The sequence below is a fragment of the Myotis myotis genome, unplaced genomic scaffold (genome assembly GCF_014108235.1).
Source record: "Myotis myotis isolate mMyoMyo1 unplaced genomic scaffold, mMyoMyo1.p scaffold_m19_p_16, whole genome shotgun sequence".
Classification (NCBI taxonomy): Eukaryota; Metazoa; Chordata; class Mammalia; order Chiroptera; family Vespertilionidae; genus Myotis; species Myotis myotis.
The window spans coordinates 17638178-17665023 of record NW_023416320.1 but is presented as its reverse complement, the minus strand read 5'-3'; the positions used below and the strand labels follow the sequence as shown (position 1 = coordinate 17665023).

Genomic DNA, 26846 nt, shown 5'->3' with positions numbered 1-26846 from the left:
TTTACATATATTTTTGCAGAGAGGCAGAATAGTGCAGTCGTGAAGAACATGGAGTTGGAGCCAGACTGCTTTACTAGCCTGTGACCTTGGCAAGTTTCTAACCTCAGTGCTTTTCTTCTTACTTGTATAATAGTATGTACTGTATTTGGTTGTGGTAAGCATTAAATGAATCAAAACATGTAAAGTGCTTAAGATAGCACTTGGAATATGGTAAACACCTGGTCAGTATAAGCTATTGTCATTTTTATTATTATTATCTTTATCATCATCATCAAGATTAGCTTTCTCTTTAGAAAATATAACTAAACCTGGGCATTATTGTTTGTGGTGGTAATTTTAATGCTAATGACAGGAATTCATATTACATAAGATATTTTGTATAATCTCTTTAAGTAGTTTCAGAAAATTTTAAAGTGCTGTAGTTAATTCATGAGGTAGTGATAACAGCCTTGAAAAAGAATAGTTGACAAATTGCATGTTCTATTTGATAATTACGGTAATAGTTATTATGTTCTTGCAATTGTTTGCTTGCAGTTGTGTTCCAGGGTGTGGGTTAATGTGGCACACGTGTACGAAAGGTGGCACATGGAAAGGCTGCTCCCGCCCTACTTTCCTCTGTATCACAGCACCAGCTGCTCCCAAAGCAGCTTACTTGGATTGCCCTTCCTATTCAAGGGGCACATGGCAACTCCCTATCCTCCTGTGTTCACTGTTGGCCTGACTCAGCTCTCTCTCCCTTTACTGCTGCATCAGACCTTAATCTCAGGATTCCTCGATAGGCCCTTTTTAGTACATTTGGAATTTGTGTTTAATGGCTTAAATGTACAGAATTAGACTTTTAGTTGATAGAGACCATATTAACTTTGTTCCTGTTTTACCAAAGTTATTATTTTTCTAAATCCTACATTTCTTTTCAGTTCTTTAAAATCTGAATTTTGAGAAGTAACTTTTGTATTGATTTAACTTGCCTGGTCTTTAGGTGAATAATTATATATGATGGCTACTAGTTTGTGAAATAAAGTTAATTGGTTCCACACACACAGAGGTACCTTTAGTTATAGGCCCTTTCCAGTTAACTTTATGTACCCATCCCCACCATTGCCCAATGAAATATCTTAGATGTGTGCTACTTGCATTTCTGTTACTAAAGTTTGGTAACATACCACACAGTTGGACTACAACAATACTTTCTGGATTGCCTTACTCTTTCCAACTACTCCTCTCATCAAGCCATTTGATATACCATTTCCAATGGTACTTTCTTATTTGTTTATTACATCTAAATTACCTATCCTTAAATTACAGATTTTTCATATACAGAACTAAAATGAACACAGTATTTGGTAAAACATCTTCTGGACACTGGAGCGGTAATTTCTATGGAAGATTCTTCTCTTGGTATTAGTTGTATAATTTGCATAGTTGCTTTAATATAATATTACTTTTCTCATTTAAACTTCTAGCTTGGAGATTTCCTTGATTAAGAAGAATGAAGGACTGACGTGGCCAGAGCTAGTAGTTGGTGATAAGCAAGGGGAATTTATAAGAGACTCAGCCCAATGTGCTGCAATAGCTGAACGTTTGATGCATTTGACCTCTGAACAACTGGTAAACAATCACAATAGTATTTTCACTTTCTAAGGATCAGAGAGATGAGGATATGCTAGGTTTTCAAACATTATTTTGCTTTTCTAAGGTAAAGGATACAGATTAAGTATTGCTGACTGGTGTTTGAATATGGCTTAAAATTCCAATTTCCATTCTTTGCACTATTTGAATACATATATATGGGGGGAGGGCATGCTGTGTAGTGTAGGGTAGAGGAGCATGTATGTATGTATCTCTCTACATGTACGCACACAAAAATGCCCGCACTTAATCACAGAAATACGTTCTGAGAAATGCCATGTTAAGCGATTTCATATTGTGTTTAATGGCTTAAATATACAAACATCATAGAGTGCACTTACACACACCTAGGTGGCATAGCCTGTTGCTCCTAGGCTACCAGCCTCTACAACATGTCACTGTGCAAATCAACACGAGATTAAACCAAGATAATGACGCAGTCGTGATGCAGTAAGCACCAGGTGTATGAGGCTGCTGCTGGTGTAACATGGCATGCTGTTTTATAGCAAACATTTTATAAGTAGAAAGAGTACAGTCTAAAATAATTAAAAGTATAGTACAGTAAACTTGTAAATTAGTAACATAGTTTATTCCCGTTATCAAGTATTAAGTACTGTACATAACTGTATGTGCTATATACCATTTTGTTTATCTTAAATTTATCTTTATTGTTGAAAATGTTACAGATTCCCCTCTTCTCCCCCCCCACCCCCCCGAAAGACTCCCTCCACCCCGATCCCACCCCCTTTTCTCTGTAATCTTGTCCAGTTCAGTACTGGCTGCTTTGGCAGTCCTGAAGTTTTCATTTTTGCCTTCCTATCTCTAACATATGGGTAGTTGAAAGGGGAAGAGAGGAAGGAGTGTGGGGGGTCTTTCTTTATCCCCCTGGACATGTGTATCTTCTTGAGTCAGGGTAATAGTGGCCCCAGCTAATTGCTTCTCAGCCAGCCACAACAACCAGAATTGTTTCCATTGATATTTCAGCTGGAACAGACAACCACAACTAGGTGGCTCCACATCCCAGCTTTGACCTTGAATCTATAGGAGTAGTCTTCATCAAATTAAAAAAAAATTGGGCTATTATTTCTTTAAAATTGTTTCCATTCTTCCCCTTTTCAATTACTCATATATTAATTAGACCACTTGATACTGTTCCACAGGTCAACGGGATTCTGTGTTTTTATTTTTTCTTCTCTGTTTCAATTTAGATAGACTCAATTATTATGTTTCAAGCTCACTGGTCTTCTGAAATGTCTAATCAGCTCTCAATTCTATCTTAAATAAATTTAGTTCCATTTTATATCTTCCATAACTCTCTGGACATATTTACTTTACATCTTTGAATATATAGGCTTTGTTTATAATAGCTGTTTCAATATACCTGTTGCTGATTCCATAATTTCTGTCTGTTGATTAAGTTTTCATTAGTCATGAGTCTGAAATTTAGTTTTTAATTTTTGTTGTAATATTAACACTTTCAAGTATGAAGAAATTCATTCTCCTGTTGTTTCTATACTTACTTTATTTTCTGGTTTAAGAATCCAGATCCCGATAAAGGAAAACCTCCTTGTAATGCTCAAGAGTTAGAAGAATGTGATATTTTCTTTGAAGAGAGTTCCAGTTTATGCAGATTTGATGGCAACACATTAAAAACTACTCATGTGGTAAGTTCTTGATAATGATTTAAAAAATTTGTGAAGAAATAGAAGTTACTCAGATGAAATAATAATTGATTGAACAAATATAAGATGACTTGATTAGCAGTTACTGGCTGTGTTATAAATATCATCTCTCCATAAAGTGGCAACTTTTTATCATATCACCCACAATTTAAAAATGTATTGTTTTGGTACTATTGCATATTTAATATCTTTCAATTGGCTTTGTTTATGCAGGTTTTTACATATAGTTATCCCTAAAGTGTATAATAATTTCATGACTTTTTTCAGTTAGCATTAGGACATAGCATTTCTTTTTGCGCTTATGTTATTTCAATCTCTAGTTTAATGGTTGGATTATACTGTACTGTTATTGTTGGTGTTCATGTGTGTGTATGTAGTGGTCGTACAAATAATGGTATACATCTTTAATGATTTTTTTTGAATTGCATTATTGATGATGCTGTTTTTGCAAATCCCCTTTTACATGAAGCCTTTTCTATATTCAGGGTTATTTATCTCAAAGAGTTACAGAAGTCAAATTAAGGAGTCATTGACTAAGTCATGACAAGTTGATTTCTACTTTATATTCTCATTAATAGTGTTTATAGTTATTGCCTGTTTTACTACATTTTTTGCTTCTCCTTCAGTTTTTTTGTTGAATCTCTAATTGGTGTGCAAAATATAGAATATTGTTAGTGGGGTTTGTTTTTTTTTTAACTTTTGACTATTCTTTTGTGAAGAATTTTATTTATTTTAGTATTTCTTATTGATTTGTGTGACCTGTTATAAACTTAGGAAACTCTTCTATATCAAGTGATTTAACATTTTCTTGGGGTTTTTTCCCCCTTCACTTTAGAATTTTTATTTGACTCCTTTTGGGATTTTCCCCTCCTCTCTTTCTGATATGCCATAAATATGTAAGCTGGTTAATTTTTCTTTAAAATTACATTCTGTTCAAAAGCTTTGAGAGGTGTGCATCTAGGTACTGAAGAATGCTGTCTGGACTGGCTTGTTGTAATTCCTGTATTACAGGGTGTGGTGCTCAGCTTTGTAGATGTAAATTTTTAAAAAATTTTAGAACGTTATGAGATATATTTGCTTAGGGGAATCATTAACCATTACTTAATACTATATAACTATGGCCATGTTTCATGGAGTTGTTCATGTGAGAATGCCTTCATAGAAAATCAGTGGCTAATTTCGAACTTTGCATGTTGAAATTAGTTTAGTCTTACTACTAAACCAAAGAGTTGGACTTTGGGAGTCTAAGTCCAAGCAAAACCAATAGAAAAGAGAACAGTTTGGTCTTTTGTTCTTAGACCTCTCAGTCTTTGATGTAGGTCAAGAAAAGTCTTAAAAGTTTCTGCCAATTTTGGCCTACTGTGTTTCTTTGTCTTGTAGAGGTTGAGGGGAAAGTGAATTTTAGCAAAAATTTAGGGAAGCAAGGTCAATAGTGTCATGGGAATTTGATTCACTCACTAACCTTTCCTAGTGTTTTTTGGATACTTAACTTTATACTTAACTTCCTTTAACTAGTGGCTGGTCTTTACAGTACTCAAAGGACTTACAAAAATGAGTACTTTTTGATTATACACCTACTTAGACAAATGAGGTGGAATGGCAGACCAGTGACTAGGCAGAAGTGCAATTGAAGCTGTACCAAAATTAAATAATTACTCTTACAACTTCTATATCTGTACTTCTCTCTTTCCCACCACTCATGTTTTGTTTATTTACATCTTTTGTGGTTATGGTTATTTACTATTTTTATTTTTTTAACTTTTATACTAGTTTTATAAGTGTTTAACCCACCACCTTTACAGTGTTAGATTCTTTCAAAAGTTATTATGTATTTACCTTTATCGGTGATATTTATACTTAGTGCCCTTTCATTTCAACTTGAAGAAGTCCCTTTAACATTTCTTGTAGGCTGGTCTGGTGGTGATGAACCGTTGCTCCTAGATATGTATTAAATTAGATGCTTGCATCTCATGCCGGTGTTTTAAGATGAGCAAATAAGCCTTTCACAGAAAGTCTGGGTGCTTTGCAGTCTGCATGGGACTTTGGGGTGAGAGCCCTTTAAGAATCATTTCTCAGTTCATTATAGCTTTGTGGGTCTTGTGGATGCAAGCCCCATTAGCTTTCAAAGGTAGATGTTTTAGGGCCTTGTCTCAGATACAGGTTTTAAAAGTTGTCAAAGAGACATATGAAAAAATGCTCAACGTTACTAATCATCAGAGAGATGCAAATTAAGATGATAATGAGGTATCACCTCACACCTGCCAGAATGGCTACCTTCAATAAATCAAACAACAAGAGCTGGCCAGGATGTGGAGAAAAAGGAACCCCAGTACACTGCTGGTGGGAATGTAGACTGGTGCAACAACTATGGAAAACAGTATGGAGTTTCTTCAAAAAGGTAAAACTGCAACTGCTGCTTGACCCAGTGATCCCCCTTTTAGGAATATATCATAAGAATCCCTAAGCCAATCAGAAAGAATGTATGTTCATAGCAGCATTATTTACAATAGCTAAAATCTGGAAACAGCCCAAGTGCCCATCAGTGGATGAGTGGATAAAAAAGCTGTGGCACATTTACACCATGGAATACTATGCAGCAGTAAAAAGGAAGTACATAGAGGGACCTGGAGATTATTATGCTAAATGAAATAAGCCAGTCAGAAAGACAAATATCACATGATCTCACTATATGTGGAATCTAATGAACAAAATGCACTGGTGAACTCAATAGACCCAGAAGCATGGAACAGATGAGTAATTTAAAAAAGAGGGTACAAGTTGGCTTGTCATGGAGGAAGGAGACTGTAATATGTTGCAGGTTCAGTACCACATCCACTTCAGGACTCCTGTAGTACTTTATTGACAGTTGCACTTCTTTCTGCAATGTTTACTTCAAGTTCTGTTTTCTTGATTTCATTTGTCTTGACTTTGGATAATTCAAAATGATCTGTATGTGGAAAGATCAATATATGTCCTTATAGTTTTAGGAAAAAATACTGTAACAAAAGGTCAAAACTCTATATTGTAAATGACAGATTTCTCAAAATATAAAATTTCCTGAAAGAAATGTAAATCAGGGTTAGCATTTGGAAAGTAAAGTGTTCCATAAATATATGCAGCAGCACAAAATAGAAATATTAAATATCAGAACTGAAGAAGAAAAGTAATAAGATGTGGTCACGGGTGTAAAATTTGAATCAGAATTCAAGTGCATTTGAAGATGAAGTATTTTTGCCTCTGTCTATAGCAGAGCTGTGTTCGATATGTTTTGTAAAGTATTAGCCACTGGCCACAGCGTAGCTGTTGAGCACTTGAAACGTGGCTTTTCTGACCTGAGATGTCTTGTAAATTTAAAATACACAACCAGATTTTGAAGTAGCACGAAAAAAGAATAACATATTAATAATTTTATTTAGTTAATTTATTCTGTTTCTTTTTACTTTTTAATGTGGCCAGTAGAAAACTTAAAATTTATGTATGTGGCTTGCATTTTATTTCTGTTGGACAACACTGGCCTATAGTGATCAGATTGTAGACTTGAGCAGTCAGAATGTGATAGGCTATTTTAAAAATTTAAATTACAGTGAGTTATACAGGAAACAGAGGTGTTACAAACAGGAAATAATTCTTTTAGATTAGTGTCATTTTGAAAGCTAGTAGAAAAGACTATACTAATTAGTACATAATTGATACACTAACTTTTTCAAAAAGATTAAAGATAGGATCAAAAGTTATAAAGGAAGAAAATACTTTTAGAAAGTATCTAAACCAATGGTTCTCAAGCTTTTTGGTCTCAGGACCTATTTACATTCTTAAGTGCCTTTGGGTACTTAATCTGTTTATTTGGATTATCTATCAAATTTTATCTATCAAATTTGACCATATTAGAAATTAAGCTACATAATAATTCCCCTGCTAGGGCTGCCTTAACAGAAATTTGTTTTCTCACAGTTCTGGAGGCTAGAAGTCTGAGGTCGGTGTTAGTTTCTTCTGAAGCCACTCTCTCTGACTATAGGTGGCTTCTCCTTTGTTTTTATGTGGTCTTCCCTCTGCATGTATTTGTGTCCTAATCCTAATCTCCTTTAGGAGGACATACTGGATTTGGACCCACGCTTTGACCTCGTGTTAACTTCTATCTCCTAATACTGTCGCATTCTGTGTACTAGGGGTTAGGACTTCAGCATGTGAATTGTGAGGGGATACAGCTCAGCCTATAACAATATCCTTCATTTAGATTTTAGCAAATGTTAACGTTTTGCCACATTTATTTTTTCTCTGCTTTCCCACCTCTTCTTTTTGCTGAAACATTTTAGGAATGAGTTGCACATGCCATGTCTCTTTACTCCCATTTTTAAATATTAATTCAGGAAATTTAACTTTGATACAATACATTAATGTCATGAGTCCATTTTCAAATTTTACCAATTGATCAAATAATGTACTTTTAACAATTTTTCCCCTGATTGGGGATTCATTCCCATGTCACATATTACATTTAGTTGTGATATTTCTTTACTCTCCTTTAATTTGGAACATCCAGTCACCCAGTATTTATCTTCTCCTTTGAATGAATAAATAGTTTGTGTGAAGTTAAAGTAATCCTTTTAAAGCAGGGGAGGGAAACCTTTTTTTCTGCTAAGGGCCATTGGATATTTATAACATCATTCACGGGCCATACAGAATTATCAACTTAAAAATTAGCCTACTGTATTTGGTCATTTAATTACCTCATCCCTAATGCTTTGGCAGGGCCAGACCAAATGATTTCTCTGGCCTTATTATATGGCCCATAGGCTGGATGTTCCCCACACCTGTTTTAAGGGTTTTAGTAGATTTTGTCATTTCTCTATTCCTTTGCTTTCTCTAGTGGTGTTCTGTCATATTTAGAATAATGTCTAGGATCTTTACCATAGCCTTCAAGCCCCTTTCAAATTTTCTGTGGCTCACTGTATACATTTTACACTGAAACACAATAAACACACACAAATTTGAAACAAAAATTTCACAAAACAGTACTATACTTATTGTATAGGACAGGCTCTAATACTCCATTCCATACTACTTTTCTTTTAATCCTCGCCCAAGGATATATTTTCATTAATTTTAGAGAGAGAAGAAGGGAGAGAGAAAGAGACATCAATGTGAGAAAGAAACATCAATCAGTTGCCTCCCGTACATGCACAACCGGGAATAGAACCCGTAACCTTTTGGTGTACAGGATGAAGCTTTAACCAACTGAACCACCTGGCCAGGACCATACTATTTCTAATGAAATAGAAAAATTTCTTCTGATCTAAGTTGATTTTACTACCATTGCTGAGACCCAGCTAGATTCTTTCAGAACTGAATTGTAGGACATCCAGCTGGTGTCAAAGAATAGCTTGATACGTGGAAAACCCACACAGCGGATGTCAGAAGTGTTTTGAGTGTGGTAATATTGTGATAATGTTGTGAAAGTAAAGGAGAAACACAGGGAGTGTTTTTGCTTACAGAGTAGTAGGTACAGATCAACTCAATTTTTCATGCACAATAAGAAGAGAGTAAATTTTAGCAATTTATTTTCTGTTCAGAATAGGAATTTGGAATTAAATTTATTTCATGTCATTTATTTCTCTATCTGGCCTAACAAATACTTTGTTTCTGAATAGATAAAACCTTTCTCTTAATACTACCTTTTAATTTAATTTGTTAATAGCAGTGATTAAGGGTTGTTCAAATGTCTTCACTTTGATATTTAATCTTTAGAAGTCTTATTAAATTGCTAAGTGTTCTACAAAGAAAAGAAAAAGATAATCAATTTACTATTTGAAATTCATGTTTCCGGTTTTTCTCTAGAGAATGTTTTATTCTATTGTAGTCTTCATTGGTACTTCAAAAGTAAATATAACCTTTTCTGTAATAACCATGAGAACAGAAGAAATGTAGAGTTATATTTTATTAGATAATGGGTTATGGATTGAAGAGGTTTTTTCCTAAGGCAGTAAGACATTTACATTTGGCATTAACAAAGAATGAGTTTTCTGAATAAGTAAATTGTCTAATGTAAATTAATTCTTTTAATTGCTAAAACTACATTTAAAGCCTTTTTATTACATGGAATCTTACTAAAATGTATTATTTGCCTAACATGTAGAGCATTATAAAGAGAAAGTAATATTTCTTTAGTGGATGAATATCATCAGTGTGACATTCTGTCTAGGAGGTAGAAAGCTAGAAAGACATCACTCTCAGTGTAACAATAAAAGACTGGATAATCTGTAGAATCATTACTTTTTAAAAATTCATCTGAGTACTTGAAGTTACAGGTCAACAAAGTAGCTTGAAATCTAAGGAAAAACAGGTGCCACCAAGGAGATATGGAATAGGAGAACAGGCCCATTTGAGCATAGGAAGAAGCAAGAACTGCCATATAAGAAGTCAACTAACAAATTGCTAAAGGCCTACTGTGGGCTAGCAAGAAAGTATAGACCAGGGGTGGGCAAACTTTTTGACTCGAGGGCCACAATGGGTTCTTAAACTGGACCGGAGGGCTGGAACAAAAGCATGGATGGAGTGTTTGTGTGAACTAATAGAAATTCAAAGTAAACATCATTACATAAAAGGGTACAGTCTTTTTTTTTCTTTCAGTTTTATTCATTTCAAACGGGCCGGATCCGGCCCGCGGCCTGTAGTTTGCCCACGGCTGTATAGACCCTTTGGGATTCACATATCCTCTCCGTGGACCTTGACCAGGGCCTAACAAGAGAGCTTGCAAACTGGGGAGGAGGCAAGAGAAAAGCTGTTTTGGTGGTATGGGGTAGGAGGAGATAAGTTACTAATTCTATGGGGAAAGTGTGAGGTCCTGCCTGCACTATTTTCCCTAAGTAACAAAAACCTTATTCTGCTGAGTGAAGAACACTAAATTGTAGCCCACCAGGGGCTCAAAAGAAGACCCAGTGCAGCTGGGGGAAATAATTTTTAAAGTACCCCCTCTAGCCTGGGCCTGACAGCTCAGTTGGTTAAAGCGTCAGCCCAATATACCAAGGTTGTGAGTTCAATTTCCAGTCAGGGCACATATAAGAATCAACCAATGAATGTGTAAGTAAGTGGAACAACAAAAATTGATGTTTCTCTCTCCCTTCCTCTGTCTCAAATCAATAAATAGAAATTAGAACACATACACAAAATTAAAAACAAAAAAAACACCATCTCTATGGGGGGAAAGCCAGGAACCCATCGTAGGCCCAGACTGCTAGAAGTTTCCTGCCACTAGAGGGGGGTAACACTTCAAAGGCCCAAACCCTGATACCCAAGAACACAAGGTCCAAGACTGAGGCTGAGCCTAGTAGAGAACCCTTTTCCTACACCCACCATCCCATCACACTCAGAAGGACCAAGTGGTAGGCAACAGCAGTATACTGCTAGGGAAGGAGCAGGAGCGCCGACTCCTTGAGCTACAGATGCAGAGTGAAGGGCTAAAGCTGGGGGTAGAATAGTATAGGTGAGGAAAATCTTCTAGCAAGTCCTCACCAGAGCACAAGATAACACTAGAGCAGCGGTTCTCAACCTGTGGGTCGCGACCCCTTTGGGGGTCAAATGACCTTTTCACAGGGGTCGCCTAAGACTATCAAAAAACACATATAATTACATATTGTTTTTGTGATTAATCACTATGCTTTAATTATGTTCAATTTGTAACAATGAAATTGGGGGTCACCACAACATGAGAAACCTGTATTAAAGGGTTGCAGCATTAGGAAGGTTGAGAACCACTGCACTAGAGGGATTTCAAGCTAGTGATGCACTGAAGGTAACTATAGCAACAACAAAACTGAAGCTGTCAAGAAACAAGGTAAATAATGTAACCAGACTCAGATGACCCATATTTTGAAACTATCAGACAAAAAAATAACTGGTTAATATGTTAATGGCATAATATACATGAATAAATGCAGAATTTTAGCAGAGAAAACCTATAAGAGTCTAATGAAAATGTTAGAATTAAAAACACAGGAACAAAAGAAGAGACTGTTTTCAACAAAATCACTAGTATACTCAATACATCTGCAGAAAAGAAATTAGTTACCTTGAGGATAGGTTAGTAAAAATTAGCAGGACCAAAAGCAAAGTAGAGGGGGTGGAAATTAAGAACAAAAACAATGAGAGCATCTAAGAGCTGTGAAGCAATGCCAAATAGTCTAACATACACCTAAGTGGATCCCAGAAGGGAGGTGGAACATTCACCAAATTAGAACATATTCTGGGCCATAAAGTAACCTCAACACATTTAAAAGAATAAAATAAACAGAATGTTCTCTGAACATAACAGAATTAAATTAGAAATTCATAACAGAAAAACATAGAAAGTATTTGGAAATTAAACAGCACATTTCTGAATAATCCATGAGCCATAGAGGAACTAACAAGGGAAGTTAGGAAGTATTTTGATTGAACGAAAATGAAACCTGGAGCATTGTGGGATGTAGCTACAGCAATGCTTGGAGGGAAATTTATAGCAGATGTTATGTAGAAAAGAAAAACCTGTTTCAATTTAACAATTTAAGCTTCCACCTTGAACTGGGAAAATAGCAAACCAAATATATAGCAAGCAGAGGAAAGAAACTGTAAAGAGCAGAAATCCATGAAATTGAAAACCAGAAGTAAGAAAACCAATTAAACCAAAAGCTGGTCCTTCGAAAACATCAAGATTTATAAGTCTCTAGCCAGAATAATCAAGGAAAAAAAGAAGACACAAATTACCAATATGAGGAATACAAACAGGCATATCAGTATGGGTCTAAAAGACGCTAATGCAATATTAAGAACAGCTATTTTTTATAGATTTGACAATTTAAGTGAAAACACAAATTCCTTGGAAGACAAGCATTACCATAGTTCGCTCAAGAAGAAATGGGTAACCTTAATAGTTCCATATTTGTTATGAGATTGAATTTATTGCTAACCTTCTGACAAAGAAGCCTCCAGACCTAGGTGGCTTCACTGGTACGTGCTACCAAATGAAGAAACAATACCAATTCTATATGGACTGTTCCCGAACATAAAGAGAAAGGAACACCTCCCACTTATTTTATGAGGCCAGCATTACCATAGTGGCAAAGACATGACAAGAAAAGAAAACGGGGAAAAACAGAAAAGAAACCACTCTCCCTCATGGATATAGACACAGAAGTCCTCAGTAAAACATTTGTAAGTCTAATGAAGTAAAAAGGATAATACATCATGACCAAGTAGAATTGATCCTAGGATTTAGGATTGGTTCAGTATTCCAACATTCACATAATACAGCATATCAAAAGACTAAAGAATGATATTGACCATCCTACTAGATAATTTGACAAAATTTAGCATTCATTTATGATAATAAAAGTGCTCAGCAAACCAGGAATTGAAGGTTAACTGCCTCCTCAAAAAACCTAGAGTTATTAACTTCATACTTCCTGGTAAAAGACCAAATGCTTCCCCTAAGATTTGTAATAGGCAAGGGTGTTTTCCTATTACCCCTCAGCATCATGCTGAAAATCCTAGCTAGTTCAAGAAAAAGTAAATAATTATCAAGAGACTCCATTGCTACCATGAGAAAAATGAAACCACTTTTTAGGTGTTATCTTAAAAGTAGTATTTACACACAATTCTTTTATCTGCTCTTAGCTTGCAACCTTTGAATGGAATTATAAGTTTATTTTTCTATTGTGGCTGCTGACCAATCTAAGCAGTAGCAAACATCTTGCAGTGGCATGGTGTTTTTAATTAGCTGTGGAATGCTTGGTTTTAAAATGAAGAATAGGAAGGCTAGAACTTGGTAAAATAAACACCACACAGTCTCTTACTACATAAAGAAAGAAAAAAGAATTGCAAATCATCTAGCTCATTTAAAGGGAATGTTTTGTCTCACAGTAATTTATTACCATCAAACTAGTTTATTATAATTTGTTTTGTAAACTTCCAGAAACTTGTCTTTGAATATATTAAAAGCATCCAAATCTTGTTTGAAGAATAACTTGTTCACTTTTTGAGGGGCAGATCCACAAACTATTTACTGAAAGATATGCATTATAGGAAAAGTATAAAATTGAAAGTGATGGGTATACAGTTGAAGCTACTGAAAAAAATAGAATTTGACAATAAAATAACAAGCAAAATAATGAAATTCATATTTCTTGTTTTTGTTTTTAATTTTTATTGATTTTCGAGAGGAAGGGAGAGGGAGAGATCAAAACATCAATGATGAGAGAGAATAATTGATCAGCTGCCTCCTGCACACCCCCTACTGGGGATCGAGCCCGCAACCCAGGCATATGCACCAACTGGAATTGAACCCGGGACCCTCTAGTCCGCAGACTGACTGTTTTTGAAGTAATGTAAGAGTTTAGAAATTTGTGTGTAAATTAAATATACTGGGATTAGGATAGAGTAAGGGTATGTTATTGTTTTTTATAGCTATTCTCACATTTTCTAAGTGCTGTATGAGCTACATGAAGATCACAACAAATTGGTATGTTTTTCCCACTAGTGCTCATCTTATTTGTTTGTTTTGGAATGCCGGTAATATTCAAGGCAGAATGGACAGAGGATGTCTAGAATGGTAATAATGAACATTTGCATTTATTAAGGTCTATCTAAGTGCTAGGCACTGTTCAAGTGCTTGAAATGTATTGTTTACTCAGCAAAGTAACTGTGAAATAAGTACTGTTATTACCATTGTATTTACCGGAGAATAAAATGAGGCTAAGTCAAGCATGTCAAACTCGCGGCAGTTTGACATGCTTAGGCTAAGTATTGTACCCAAAGTCATGGTCCTCACTCTCAAAGACCTGTAAGGGGAACGGAAGATAAATTCTATAAGAGAAGTATAAATGGACTATTAGAATACATTATTTCTTTTTATTAACATTGGAGAAAACTGCTTAGAAGAGAAAATGCCATTAGAGTATGGCATAAAGTATATAATGTGTGGAGGATGTGGAACAAGCAGAAAAGGCACAGCAGGTAAAGAAGTGGGAAAGTTGGGGGTGCAGTTTTGTAGATTGTGATCCAGTTTTGCTAAGTGTTAAGTTTCGAGGAGTAATAGGAGCCAATATTGGAAAGGTAAGTTGTGGTCACTTTTGAGCTTTCAAAAATGCCATTTAAGTCAGTTTGGATATTTTTGTTTAAGCATTGGAAAACTTACTGAAAAAGTAAGATTTTCTGAGGTGAAAAAAAAATAAAAATAATAATAATAATAATAAAAAAAAAAGATTTTCTGAGGTGAGAGCTAAAAGGCACAGAGAACTATGCACTTAGTTGAGTGTGGAAGCTACTGACCCTAATCACCTTCCAGTGTGTATTTCTCTAGTAACGTAAGATTTTTTGCTTTGCAAAAATCCTTAGCCAATTATTCTAACTATAAGATAGAATAAAATATTCCTAACTCTAAGGTTAGATTAGCTTTGCTGGAAGTATTTTTAAATAACTTTCTACATAAAATATTCAAAAAATATTTATCTAGAATATGGAGACAAGAAGACAAAATTCTGGTTCTTAAGATAGTCTTATGAAATAGGTGGTGTATTTGTTTCTTATTGCTGCTGTAACAAGTTATGCTGTAACAAAAATGCCAATTTATTCTCTTAAGTTCTGGGGGTCAGAAGTCCCTAAAATTGGTCTTTGGGACTGCATTCCTTCTGGAGGCTCAAAGGGGAGAATCCATTTTCTTGCCCTTCCCAACTTCTAGAGGTTACTTGCATTCCTTAGCTGGTGGCCTAAGCTTCCAATTTCAAAGCCAGCAGTGTAGCATCTTCCAATCTGTCTGTAACTCTTCTGCTTCTGCTGTCATATCGCCTTCTGTGTCTGTGACTCCCCTCACCCCCACACCCCCACTTCCCTCTCATAGGAATCCTTATTAGTACATTGGGCCCTCCCATATAATCCAAGATTATCTTTCCAGTTCAAGATCATTAACTTCATCATATCTACAAAGTCCCCTTTGCCATGTAAAGTAACATATTCACAGGTTCTAGGGGATTAAAATGTGGGCATGTTGGGGGGACATTATTTAGCCTACCACAGGTGTTATACATGTATATTAATAATTTAGTACAGTATGATAAGTAATTTGTCAGGAATAATATCCATAATGTTGGGGGTTCTCAGGGTTTAAGCAGCTCTTGGTTTCATGGTTGAACTGAATCTTGGAGAATAAGTAGGAATCCATCAGGGGATTGGGCTTAAACTGGCAGTCGGACATCCCTCTCACAATCCGGGACCGCTGGTTCCTAACTGCTGGCCTGCCTGACCACCCCTAACTGCTCCCCCTGCCAGCCTGATCACCTCTAACCACCTCTGCCTGCTGGCCTGATTGCCCCTAACTGCCCCCCCGCCCACCGTCGGCCTGGTCCCCCCCAACGGCCCCCCCCCCCAGCTCGCCTGGTTGCCCCACGCAGCCTGCTTGTTCAGTTGTTTGGTTGTCCCTCACTCACACCCCTGCCGGCCTTTTCACCCCACGCAGCCTGCTGTTCAGTCGTCTGTCTAGTTGTTTCGGTCGTGATGGCCCCTGGCTTTTTATATATTAGGACAGTACACCAAAGTAAATAATTTGTGAACAGAAAGATCTGAATTTGAATCTCAGCATTATGATTATTCTTTGTAGCCTAGAACAAGTTATTCCAGCTCTCCGAGTATGTTCTTTCATATATTAAATGAAGATAATAACAGCCTCGTGGATTCTTGAGATTAATATTTATAACATGTCTGATATATAGGATGTGCTCGTGAATCCTAGTAGCTATCATTGTTCTTGGTAATGATTACAAATTAGCATTTGTAAACTCTGTATTTGTATACTGTGGTTTAAGAAAGTATTCTGCTTATAAATTGGTATTTTATATCATGTTTTAAACTAGTTATTAAGAGTTAAGAGGTACTTTAGTGTAGTGGTTAAGACTCTGGCCTGGCTGGTATGGGTCAGTAGTTGATCGTCGACCCACGAACCAAGAGGTCACTGGTTCGATTCCTGGTCAGGGCACTTGCCCAGGTTGTGGGCTTGATCGTTAGTATGGGGCATCAATGTTTTTCTCTCATCAATGTTCCTATCCCTTTTCCTTTCTCTCCCTAAAATAAGTAAAAACATTAAAAAAAACAAAACAAAACAAAAAACATAGACGCTGGGTTCAAATCTCAGCTCCAGGACTTATTACCAGGCTGTTCTTGGGCAAGTTACTTAAGTGCCCAGTTACAGCACTTTCCTCAGCTTTAAAATGGAGGTAGCAATACCCCATTTCTCCCAGGGCATTATGAAGAGTTTACCAGGTCAGGTATATATAAAGTTTAGAATAGTTGCTGACATAAAGTGCTTTTGTCATCATTATTTTTAATAATTTGTTGAGTAAAATATTATTTTTGTCACTTTTTATTTTAGGTGAATCTTGGAAGCAACCAGTACCTCTTCTCTGTCATAGTGGATCCTAAGGAAATGCCCTGCTTCTGTTTGCGCCATGACGTGGATGCCCTGCTCTGGCAGCCACACTCCAGCAAACAAGACGAGATGTGGGAGCACATCGCCACTTTCAATGCTTTAGGTACACAGCAAGCTCTTCTTCCTTTAAAAAACTTGAGCTGTCCTAATTACATTGGGATTGATTTCTGCTATAATTTGGTTGCTTGTACTCTAGTTGATGAATGTCAGTGCTTTTGGAACAGTAGGACTAAGCTGTTTTATGCTTGTACAGAAGATCAATGCAGAATAGAAATCAAAGTGGTTAACTAAACACTTGAAATATTGCAATCAATCATTTGTTTATTCCAATTAAGCTATACGGTATTAGAATATGAACAAGGAGTTTGACAATACCCTACTCAAGCATGCCAAACTCGTGGCTGGCGGGCTGCATGCCTCGTTTAAATAAACGAGGCTTACATGGATCTTGTATTCACGTTTCCTCAGAGTAATCTTCAAAAACATAGAATGCACATTAGGAGACATCTTTCATGGGACAAAGTGCAAAGAGAGCCATTCTAAATGAAAACATTTAGGGAAAATGGTGATAAACAGAAATAAAATGTATTCTATAAGATAAAGGGGAAAATACCAGTTTTTTTAAAACTAGGGCTGGAAAAAATTTTTAACTATTAGTACATAATTGTAGACTTACGCAAGAATTGATTTTATATCAAAATACATTAGTATTGTGTGGGAGACATTTTTTACATGAATTAACCACAATAACTGCTTTATTGAAAGGTTATTTTAAACTGGCAACAGGAAGTAAAATTATGCATTTTGATTGTTATATGTGCAAATCTCCTATTGGGGAAATTTGTTAGCTCTCCTTTGAGGTAATAATATAGCTGTTAAACTGGTTAATTCAGACTTCAAATGGATTTTTATGACCTAAAATAAAGTTTAAGTAATTTAGCTGCATATTTCTAGCCTTTCCACTATAATTCCTATTTTTTCATTTCCTATCCTCTTTTTTAGTCAGAGGAAATGCTTACCATAATTTTCATAAGCTCAGACCCTCCATTTGTAATCCCCAGATTCCCTAGTGTAGAAGAAATGTGTTATGCTTGAGTTTAAGGTAAATCAACATTAGAGATATTATATACATTATTAATTTTGTCAGGGTTAGCCCGGAGAACTAATTCTAAGCTACTCAAATAGGAACCTACATCCTGTTTTTCCTTATCACAGGATGTAGATAATAAGAAAAAAACAGTGTTCATCTGCCTGTGCTCAGTGGTTCCTTTGCTCATTCATTGTTTGATGAACTTAATTCACTTTAGTGTTACATTTTTTATCTCATGTTACAGCTGAAAATCCTAATTTATATATAAGCTTTTTTAATCTGTAAAGTTAATTGTTAAAAAGATTAATACTGTTTTTTTTCAAAGTTTAATTAAAGGAAGTCCTAATGAAGTTTTATAAATTAGATACTTGAATGTTCTTTCAAGTTTGAAGTGGTCTCAAGGATCTACTTCTGGGAGCTGATTTACAACAAAATTCTGTTGTAGTGTTGGTATGTAAAAATACTAGCACAGAAATAGAGAGAACATATTGTGCATATTAGTACCTTCAGGAATGAGGCCTGTGTTATGAACACACCCCTGAAATACCTTTACTTATTGGTTGTTAAGAAAAAAGAAAAAGATTGTGTCATGACCCATTTGTGATTGATGAACTCAATTATCTAATTGGCATTTAAAGATATTTTGGTATGTTTTTAGCGTTTAAAATTTTAGCTGTTTAGTGTTTTAATTATTCATGGAAGTCATATGGTGCTATGTAGTTCCTTTCTTGAAAAGTTGAAACCCTGTCTATTTTGTCCCTTAGGTATTAAAGCTGTATTTTTGCACCAGGTGGGAGAGATTGATTGTGGCTAATCATTAATAGTTCATTGTTGAGTATTTATGATATATCTTTAATTTAGGCATTTTAATTAATAATGAATCACAGCTTTTCTCCTTCTGTTTAATATATAGTTTTTCTTTTGTTTGTCTCATTTGTTGGCAGGCTATGTCCAAGCATCAAAGAGAGACAAAAAATTTTTTGCCTGTGCTCCAAATTACTCCTATGCAGCCCTTTGTGAGTGCCTGCGTCGAGTGTTCATCTATCGTCAGCCCACTCCCATGTCCACTGTACTTTACAACAGAAAGGAAGGCAGGCAAGTAGGGCAGGTTGCTAAGCAGCAAGTAGCAAGCCTGGAAACCAATGATCCTATAGTAGGCTTTCAAGCAACAAATGAGAGATTATTTGTTCTGACTACCAGAAACCTCTTTTTAATAAAGGTGAAAACAGAGAACTAGTTACTCCGACATGTTGACTCCTCTGTGCTGGGGAGTAGGTGTCAGTGGTAGCTGGAAGTCTGGGCAGTCATGCTGTAACCTGTTAAGTTTTCATGTGTTAAAGAAAATGATCTTGTATGAATTTTTATTTTTTAAAGGATATTGGAAATATATTCAAGAGATTATGATTCTATAAAAGCTGAAAATTTAGAGAAAATTGGCTTCTGTAAAAAAAGTAGATACCATTAGCAGTGTAATTATTTTTTAAAAGCAGAGGCTAGAATATTTTATATGAAAAAATGTACAGTTCATTGTTTAAAAATAAAAATATTTATCATGTACTCTTTGTTCATTGACATCATTTCTACATTCTGTACCTATAGAATGTACAGGATAATAGTTAAAATGTTGATGCTTGTAAATAATGAACTGAATAGCTGAGGTAGAAGGGGAAATATAACAGACATCTAAGCAGATCTAATATTCTTGAAGTTTGCTGAGAGACCTTAAGTGTGTTTTAAGTCACTAAATTTGTGGTAATTTGTTAGAACAACCATAGGAAACAAACAGTCTTATCCCCAAATTAACTCGAAATGGGTCATACATCTAAATGTAAAGCCTGAAACTGTGAAACTTCTGAAAGATAACAAAAGCAAATCTTTGTAACTCTGGGCCACACAAAGGTTTCCTGCATGAGACCAAAAGTGAGGTCCATGAATGAGAAAATTGAAAAACTGAACTTCATCATAAGAAATTATGTTCTTGGAAAGACAGTTTAGGGAATGAAAGACAAGCCACAGACTAGAAGAAACTTGCAAGTGCATATCTGATAAGGGATTAATAACCACAATATATAAAGAATCCTCAAAACTTAGTAAGAAAATAATCAAATGAATACTTTTTTAATGGGCCAAATTATTAAAGAAACATCATCTCAGATAAGATACATGAATGGTAAGTAAGCACATGAAAAGTTGCTCAACATCATTAGTTCTTAGGAAGTTGCAAAATGAAAGCACAATGAGATACTACCACATAGCTACTGAAATGCCTCAGGTTTAACACATTTCGTACCGCTCAGGAGTTTTCTCGTGTTTCTCGCGCCATCTGTTAAGGACCGCTCACGAGTGTTCTCGTTTTTCACGCCCATGGAAAAAGGAGCGAATCTAGATACTTATGTAAATTTTGTTTGGTCCCTCTTCATAGAGGAAAATGTTTTACGCAGTACCATACGTTAAAAAAGTACCAGGAACTTTAATTGTTTAATTGTATTTGTAAATGAAAATGTTATAATTATTGAAAAACAACACCTAAAGTGCATTATGATGATTTAAATAATGTGCAGTTTGCCCAAAAACGTGCAGTCCCTGGCATATGTCTTAGAGATTTCTATGCGGTACGCAGTGTGTTAAGATGGTTCATGCCAAGTGTTGGGAAGGATATGGGGCAATTGGAATGCCCATACATTGCTCAAGGGAATGTAACATTGAACCACTTCGGAAAGCAGTTTGATAGTTTTCTGAAATGTTAAACAGACATCTACCATATGTGCCAGCCATTCCACTTTTCCAGTCTCTTACCCAAGAGAAATGAAAGTACATGTTCATATATAGCAGCATTATTTGTAATAGCCTCGCCTGAGAGCAAGCATCAGCAGTGGGTGAATGGACAAATATATTGTGATATATCCATACAATGGACTGTTTCCTGACAGTAAAAAGTAATAAACTATTGATACCACCAACATGGATGAATGACAAAATAATTATGCTGAGTGAAAGACCAAAGCACATACTGTATGATTCAATTCATATGAAATTCTAGAAAGTACCAACAACTTTATACTGATAGTAACATCAGTGGTTGCATGAAAGTGGGGGGGTCAAAGGAAGCATTTTGGGGTAAAGGATATGTTCATTATCTTAATTGTGGTGATAGTTTCAGGAGTGTAATCATAAGTCAAACTTTATTAAATAGTACACTTTAAACGTAGTTCATTTTATGTTAATGACTCCTTGATAATGATCTTAAAATTTTTTTTTTGAATTTGATCCATTCTATTGGTGCAAACACATGTTTTTCTTGTTTTGAAATAGCATTTTAGGATACATTTTCTATATTTTGGAAATAAGCATCTAATCCTCTCTTTTTTTAGCAGCTATACCATGATTTCTTTCAAGACCATATATTTGTATGTTGCTGGCTCCATCTTTGGCACTATCATGTCCAGTTAAGCCCATCAGTAGTTTGCATTTCCCTGGTCATGGAGACTGGTTCATAGATGGGCTCTTGACCATTTAGAACCAGTGATTCACAATGAACATTTGCTGTCATTTCTGAGACAAAGACTTACAGTAAGGTGAGGACCTCGCAAAATATGGAACCAACAGGGATGGAGCTAAGAGGCTGTGAGAGAGAACATGACCTTGATTATATCATCTAGTCCTACCTGGAAGTGCTTCAATCTAGATCTGTTCTTGACTTCCGGGTAAGAGTCATTAAGTTCTTTTTGCCTAAGCCAATGGGTCAAAAGAGGCCCGATTCCATGGTGGAAGTTACGTTGATGTGACAGTATACCCTTCACATTGAGACTTTACTTTGGGTTTTTATTATATGAGTTTAAGGATAAAGTTAATTAAATGTTTTATCGATAGTAGGAGTAAATAGGGATTTAATAAATAAATTACAGATGCTTCTTAAAGTGGGAAATTTTTATCCACTTCAAAATAGTTTTGCTCCTCTCAAAAATATATGTAGATCTATGAAAATATATTATCTTAAAATATACCTATGAAAATAAATTTATAAAGTAACTTCTTTGGTGTCAGGGAGGGGGGGATAAAATATTTATGGGATTTTTTTAAATCCTAAAACTATTTTCTGACTCTGACCTTTTTCATATGCCCACACTTCAAATCTACTATAAACGATTACATTTTAAGCCATTTAAATTTACTCTTCTACAACTGAGTTTTTTAAAGCATTTTGAGATTCACCTCTAATGTTTGCCAAATATCCAACATGCATCTCTTACTCCTGGAATAATGGTACCAGGTGAATGTTGAGAAAGATTAAGTGTATTAATATTAAAGCAAATACTGCCCTTTCATCTGCCATCTGATTTTTCCCAGGGAAAATGTAATTCAGCAGGCAACATGAATTCAGCCACTGAAATCATGAAAAGAAGGCCTTTGCAAAGAAAGTATATTCTCAGGTTCTTTACTAAATAGCAAATATGTATTCAGTGTTTTTTTTTTTTTTCTGTCTGCAAATATACACATCACTAGAGGAAAAAAAGAGAAAGATGGGGATATCTTAGTGGAGGTACCGGATCATAAAAGTATGAAGTGAATTCTTCTATAATGCTGGTATAATTAGATCTGCTGGGAGGTTCATTACTGGTGCTTCAAGAACCCAATTGGAATCAGAGAAAAACAGCTGGAAAATCAAGAACTTCAAACAACATGGAAAATTTCTGTGGAAAACAGTGTGGCACTTCCTCAAACGGTTAAACACTGGAGTTACGATATGATCTAGCAATCCCACGCCTCCACAGATGCCTGAGGAATAAAAACTTGTACATTAAGTTCATAGTAGCCTTTTTCATAAAAGCCAAAAGTATAAACAACCCACATGGATAAATGGGAAATAATGTGATAGATCCATACAGTGGAATATTACTCAGTAATAAAAAGGAAAAAGGTACTGCCCCTGGCTGGGTGGCTTAGTTGGTTAGAGCATTGTCCTATGCACCAAAAGGGTGCAGGTTCGATTCCTAGTCAGGGTACATACCTAGGTTGTGGGTTCAATCCTCTGGTCAGGGGGTGTACAGGAGGCAATCGATCAATATTTCTCCAATTGATATTTCTCTCTCCCACTCTCTAAAAATCAATGAAAACATATCTTCGGGCGAGGATTAAAAAAAAAAAAAAAAAGAATGAAGTACTGAAACTTGCTACAATGTGTATGAACCTTGAAAACATTATGCTAAGTAGAAAAAAGCCTAAAAATAGGCTATGTGTTGTATGATTTCATTTATGTGAATAGGTAGATCAGTAGAGAAGGAAAGCAAATTGTTTGCCAAGGGCTGGGGGAACTATGGTGACTGCTAATGGGTATACAGTATTGGGGTGAGTGATGATAAAAATGTTCTAAAATTGATTTTGGTGATGGCTGCACAATTCTGATTACACTAAAAATCATTGACTTATATACTTTAAGAGGATGGAGTAGTATCCTATATAATAAAAGGCTAATATGCAAATCAAACAGCAGAATGACCGGTCGCTATGATGCTCACCGACCACCAGGGGCAGACACTCAACACAGGAGCTGCCCCCTGGTGGTCAGTGCGCTCCCACAGGGGGAGCGCCTCTCAGCCAGAAGCCAAGCTCACGGCTGGCAAGCGCAACGGTGGTGGTGGGGGTGGTGGTGGGAGCCTCTCCCACCTCTGCGGTAGCGCTAAGCCATCAGTCAGTCATCCCCCGAGGGCTCCTGGACTGGAAGAGGGTACAGGCCGGGCTGAGGGACCCCTCCCCCACAGTGCACGAATTTTGTGCACCGGGCCTCTAGTATCTTAATGAAGCCATTATAGAAACAAAACAACATGAAAGGGCTAAGAACGTCTCAAAAGTCATCTCTCATGCTAAATATGTATGGATTTTTTAAACTATTGGTATTTTCACCTTCATCTTATTGACCTACCTTATTTTTAAAGAAATTAACTTTTTTTTAGCAGGGAAATTGTTAAAAATCAAGCTGTTCATAAAGTTTTATTGGAGGAAGTTGATTAGATAAAGTGGTGATACCCTCTCTTCCAAAAGCAAGTGAACATGTATTGTAGGATCTTTAGCAGCATCCCTGACTTCTACCCACCCAATACTAGCATGCTTGCCCAATTGAGATAACCAGATGTCTTCAGACAATGCTAAATGATTCTGGGGAACAAAATTGTCCATGGTTGAGAATCACTGTGATAGAGTTTTGAGTTTATGAGAGCAGACAAGGTAGAAATAAGACTGGAATATAAAGCTGAGGCCAGATTGGTAAATCCTTAAATATTAAAGATCTTTGAGTTTAATTTGAAAACAATAGGGAACTATAGAAAGTTTGGGGCTGAGGAACAGTGAGATTAAAGTGGTGCTTAAAAAATTTCATCTGTAAATGTATGTAGACAATGGAAAAATTGGAGACATGAGACCAGCAAGAGGGCCATTATAATCATCCTTGCAAAAAATAAAAACAAAAACAAGCAAACCAACAAAAAAAACAGCAACAAAACACATGAGAAACTGAGCTGGAGTAATGACGGTGGCAGTCAAGAAGAAGGGACAGATAGGCATTGTTGGAGGACAAGGGAAGAAGAAATAGTACAAGTCTTCCTTTTATCATGTAATCTGAATTAGGAGCAAGTTGTAGAAGAAATATACCGTCTTTAGTTTGGAACATCCTGTGTTGAAAAGTCTTTTGAAATTTCTTTGAAAATTTTCTATAAGTTGAGGACAGAGAGAATTCTACTTTGAAAAACAAAACCAAAAAATACCTTTTGGGAATCTTATAATAGAAGATAGACTGCTAATATTATCTTAAATTTATACCATTGGAAAGTTACCCATTTTTCTAAATGATAGGTTGAAATCGTTGCCTTAAAGTGCATAGGAGCCACAGGCATCTAAAATTCTATTTCTTAAAGGTAATAAAAATTACAACTAATACATTTATAACACCTACCACATACCAGCCACTGTTCTAACACTTTACATAACTTTTTTTTCTCCTAACAACCCTATTATTATTTTTCAGAAGAGAAAACTGGGACATGGAGAAGATAAGTAGCCTGCCTGAGTGATACATTAGTGAAACAGCCAATAAGTGGCAGAGCCTGGATTAGAACCAAGGCAGTACAGACTCTAGTGAGCTTTTAGCCACTTTTAAAATCTGCTTTGCATGCACAGGTAGTGACTTGTCCACATCCTTTTTGATGACTGTGATGGTGGTGATGTCCTAAATCATGTATGTCCCAAGTCTAGAATTTTATGCAGATGGACACTTGGGCCCAATTGTATTTCTCAAATCATTGCTCTTTTGCTGCCTGGTTCACTTTTCTTGAAGTTGTTAGTGTTCAGCAGCTTCAAAGACAGAGGCTTTTGGAAAGTGAATGATTAAAAATATTCAAATCAATAGGAAAGCTTGACTTACGATTTTAGAAACTCATGATGTTACCCCATACTTGATGGTGTGGGTCTAGAAAAATTCCACTGTGATTTCTCTTTGCACTGATTTTTAGTTCCTTCCAAATGCATGCTTTGTAATGGTTTCCCCAGTGACCTGATGAGTGACCTACCCCAGCTGTATGACAATTCCTAATTAGGCCTAAGGGAGTTATATAGTTTGGTACAATGAGAAGAAAAACTGCTATCCAATTGCTTCTGAACAACCTGCCATCTGGCTATGCACCCTTCATAGCTTTTTTACTCTATTTTCTCCTAAGTTTTGTCCCCCCATCCCCCCCCCCCTTTTTTTTTTACCTCCCTTGATGTGTTTGAGTTCTCAAGGTATCATTTCAACCTGTGTTGAGTCCTGGGCTAAAAGACCTTGTTTCACAAAGAGAGCATGCAGCTAAGCTCCCTGATCTACCCAGTGTCCATGTGGCACTAACAGAGCAGGAGAGATTGTTGACCTGTTTGCCAAGCCTGCCGACTGTGGAGCCAGTTGTAGTGACAGGTTTTTGAGATGAGCAAACTTCTCTGGTAGGGATATAACTAGTGGTTTCCACACATTCCTGGTAGGCCTCTAGAATGATGATTGATAAGAATTGACTCATTGTAGAGAGTTAAAGAAAATTGTGGTGCAAGCCATCTGTCCCTTAGCAAATGTTCTCACTTTGGTGGTAACAAATACTGATCCTAAGTCTGACAGAAGTCTGAAGGCCAGAATGTCAACTTTTTAAACTATTGTGAAATTAGAAACTACATTCAGTTTCTTTATGGTCATCAAGCACCAGATATCATGGGTTGAGTCAGAAATGTTGCTGTTTAATAAATAAGAGAATTCAACATTGCCATAAGCATTTAAAGCTGTTTAATGAGAGGCTTTTGGCCAGTGTACTCCCTAATTTTCTCCAAGAATTGTGTTTTTAAACCACATTTATAAACTGTTATATAGTGATATCATTATTCTGCTTTCACCCAGACAGAAGTAATGTGCTAAATGATAGCATTCTCTATAGTACTACCAAGCTGGTTTTCCCATTCTGGACTCTACTAGTAGAATCTCAATTGTAGTAGGAATCATAGAGAGATTCTTTAACTTGGTATATTTGTTGTATTAGTTCCCTAATACAACACAAGCTTAACAGTGCTGAAGGTCAGAAGTACCAAGTGAGTATCACTGGGCTAACACCACGGTGTAGGGGAGATGTGTTTCCCTGACTTCTCCAGCGTCTAGAGCAGTGATGGCGAACCTATGACACGCCTGTCAGAGGTGACACGCAAACTCATTTTTTTGGTTGATTTTTCTTTGTTAAGTGGCCTTTAAATACATAAAATAAATATCAAAAATATAAGTCTTTGTTTTACTATGGCTGCAAAGATCAAAAAATTTCTATATGTGACACGGCACCAGAGTTAAGTTAGGGTTTTTCAAAATGCTGACACGCCGAGCTCAAAAGGTTCGCCATCACTGGTCTAGAGGCTGCCCCGGCATTCCTTGGCTCAGGGCCCTTTTCCATCTTCAAAGCCAGCAAAGGTGGCCCAGTTACCTTCATGATGCATTACTCTG

The 26846-nt window shown here is 36.2% G+C and overlaps 1 protein-coding gene across 2 annotated transcripts in view; it reads left to right on the top strand.

Moving 5' to 3' along the window:
* The window catches only part of NUDCD1 (NudC domain containing 1), a 54580-nt gene extending 35186 nt beyond the window's left edge, over positions 1-19394 (top strand). The window contains exons 8-11 of one of the 2 annotated variants that reach the window (XM_036338074.1): positions 1464-1608; positions 3168-3293; positions 16705-16864; positions 18796-19394. In XM_036338074.1, the coding sequence (XP_036193967.1) occupies positions 1464-1608; positions 3168-3293; positions 16705-16864; positions 18796-19088 (724 nt within the window). In that variant the 3' untranslated portion in view covers positions 19089-19394. The remainder of the gene's footprint in view (positions 1-1463; positions 1609-3167; positions 3294-16704; positions 16865-18795) is intronic. The other variant, XM_036338073.1, reaches the window with a different exon arrangement.
* Positions 19395-26846: the final 7452 nt, after the last annotated feature.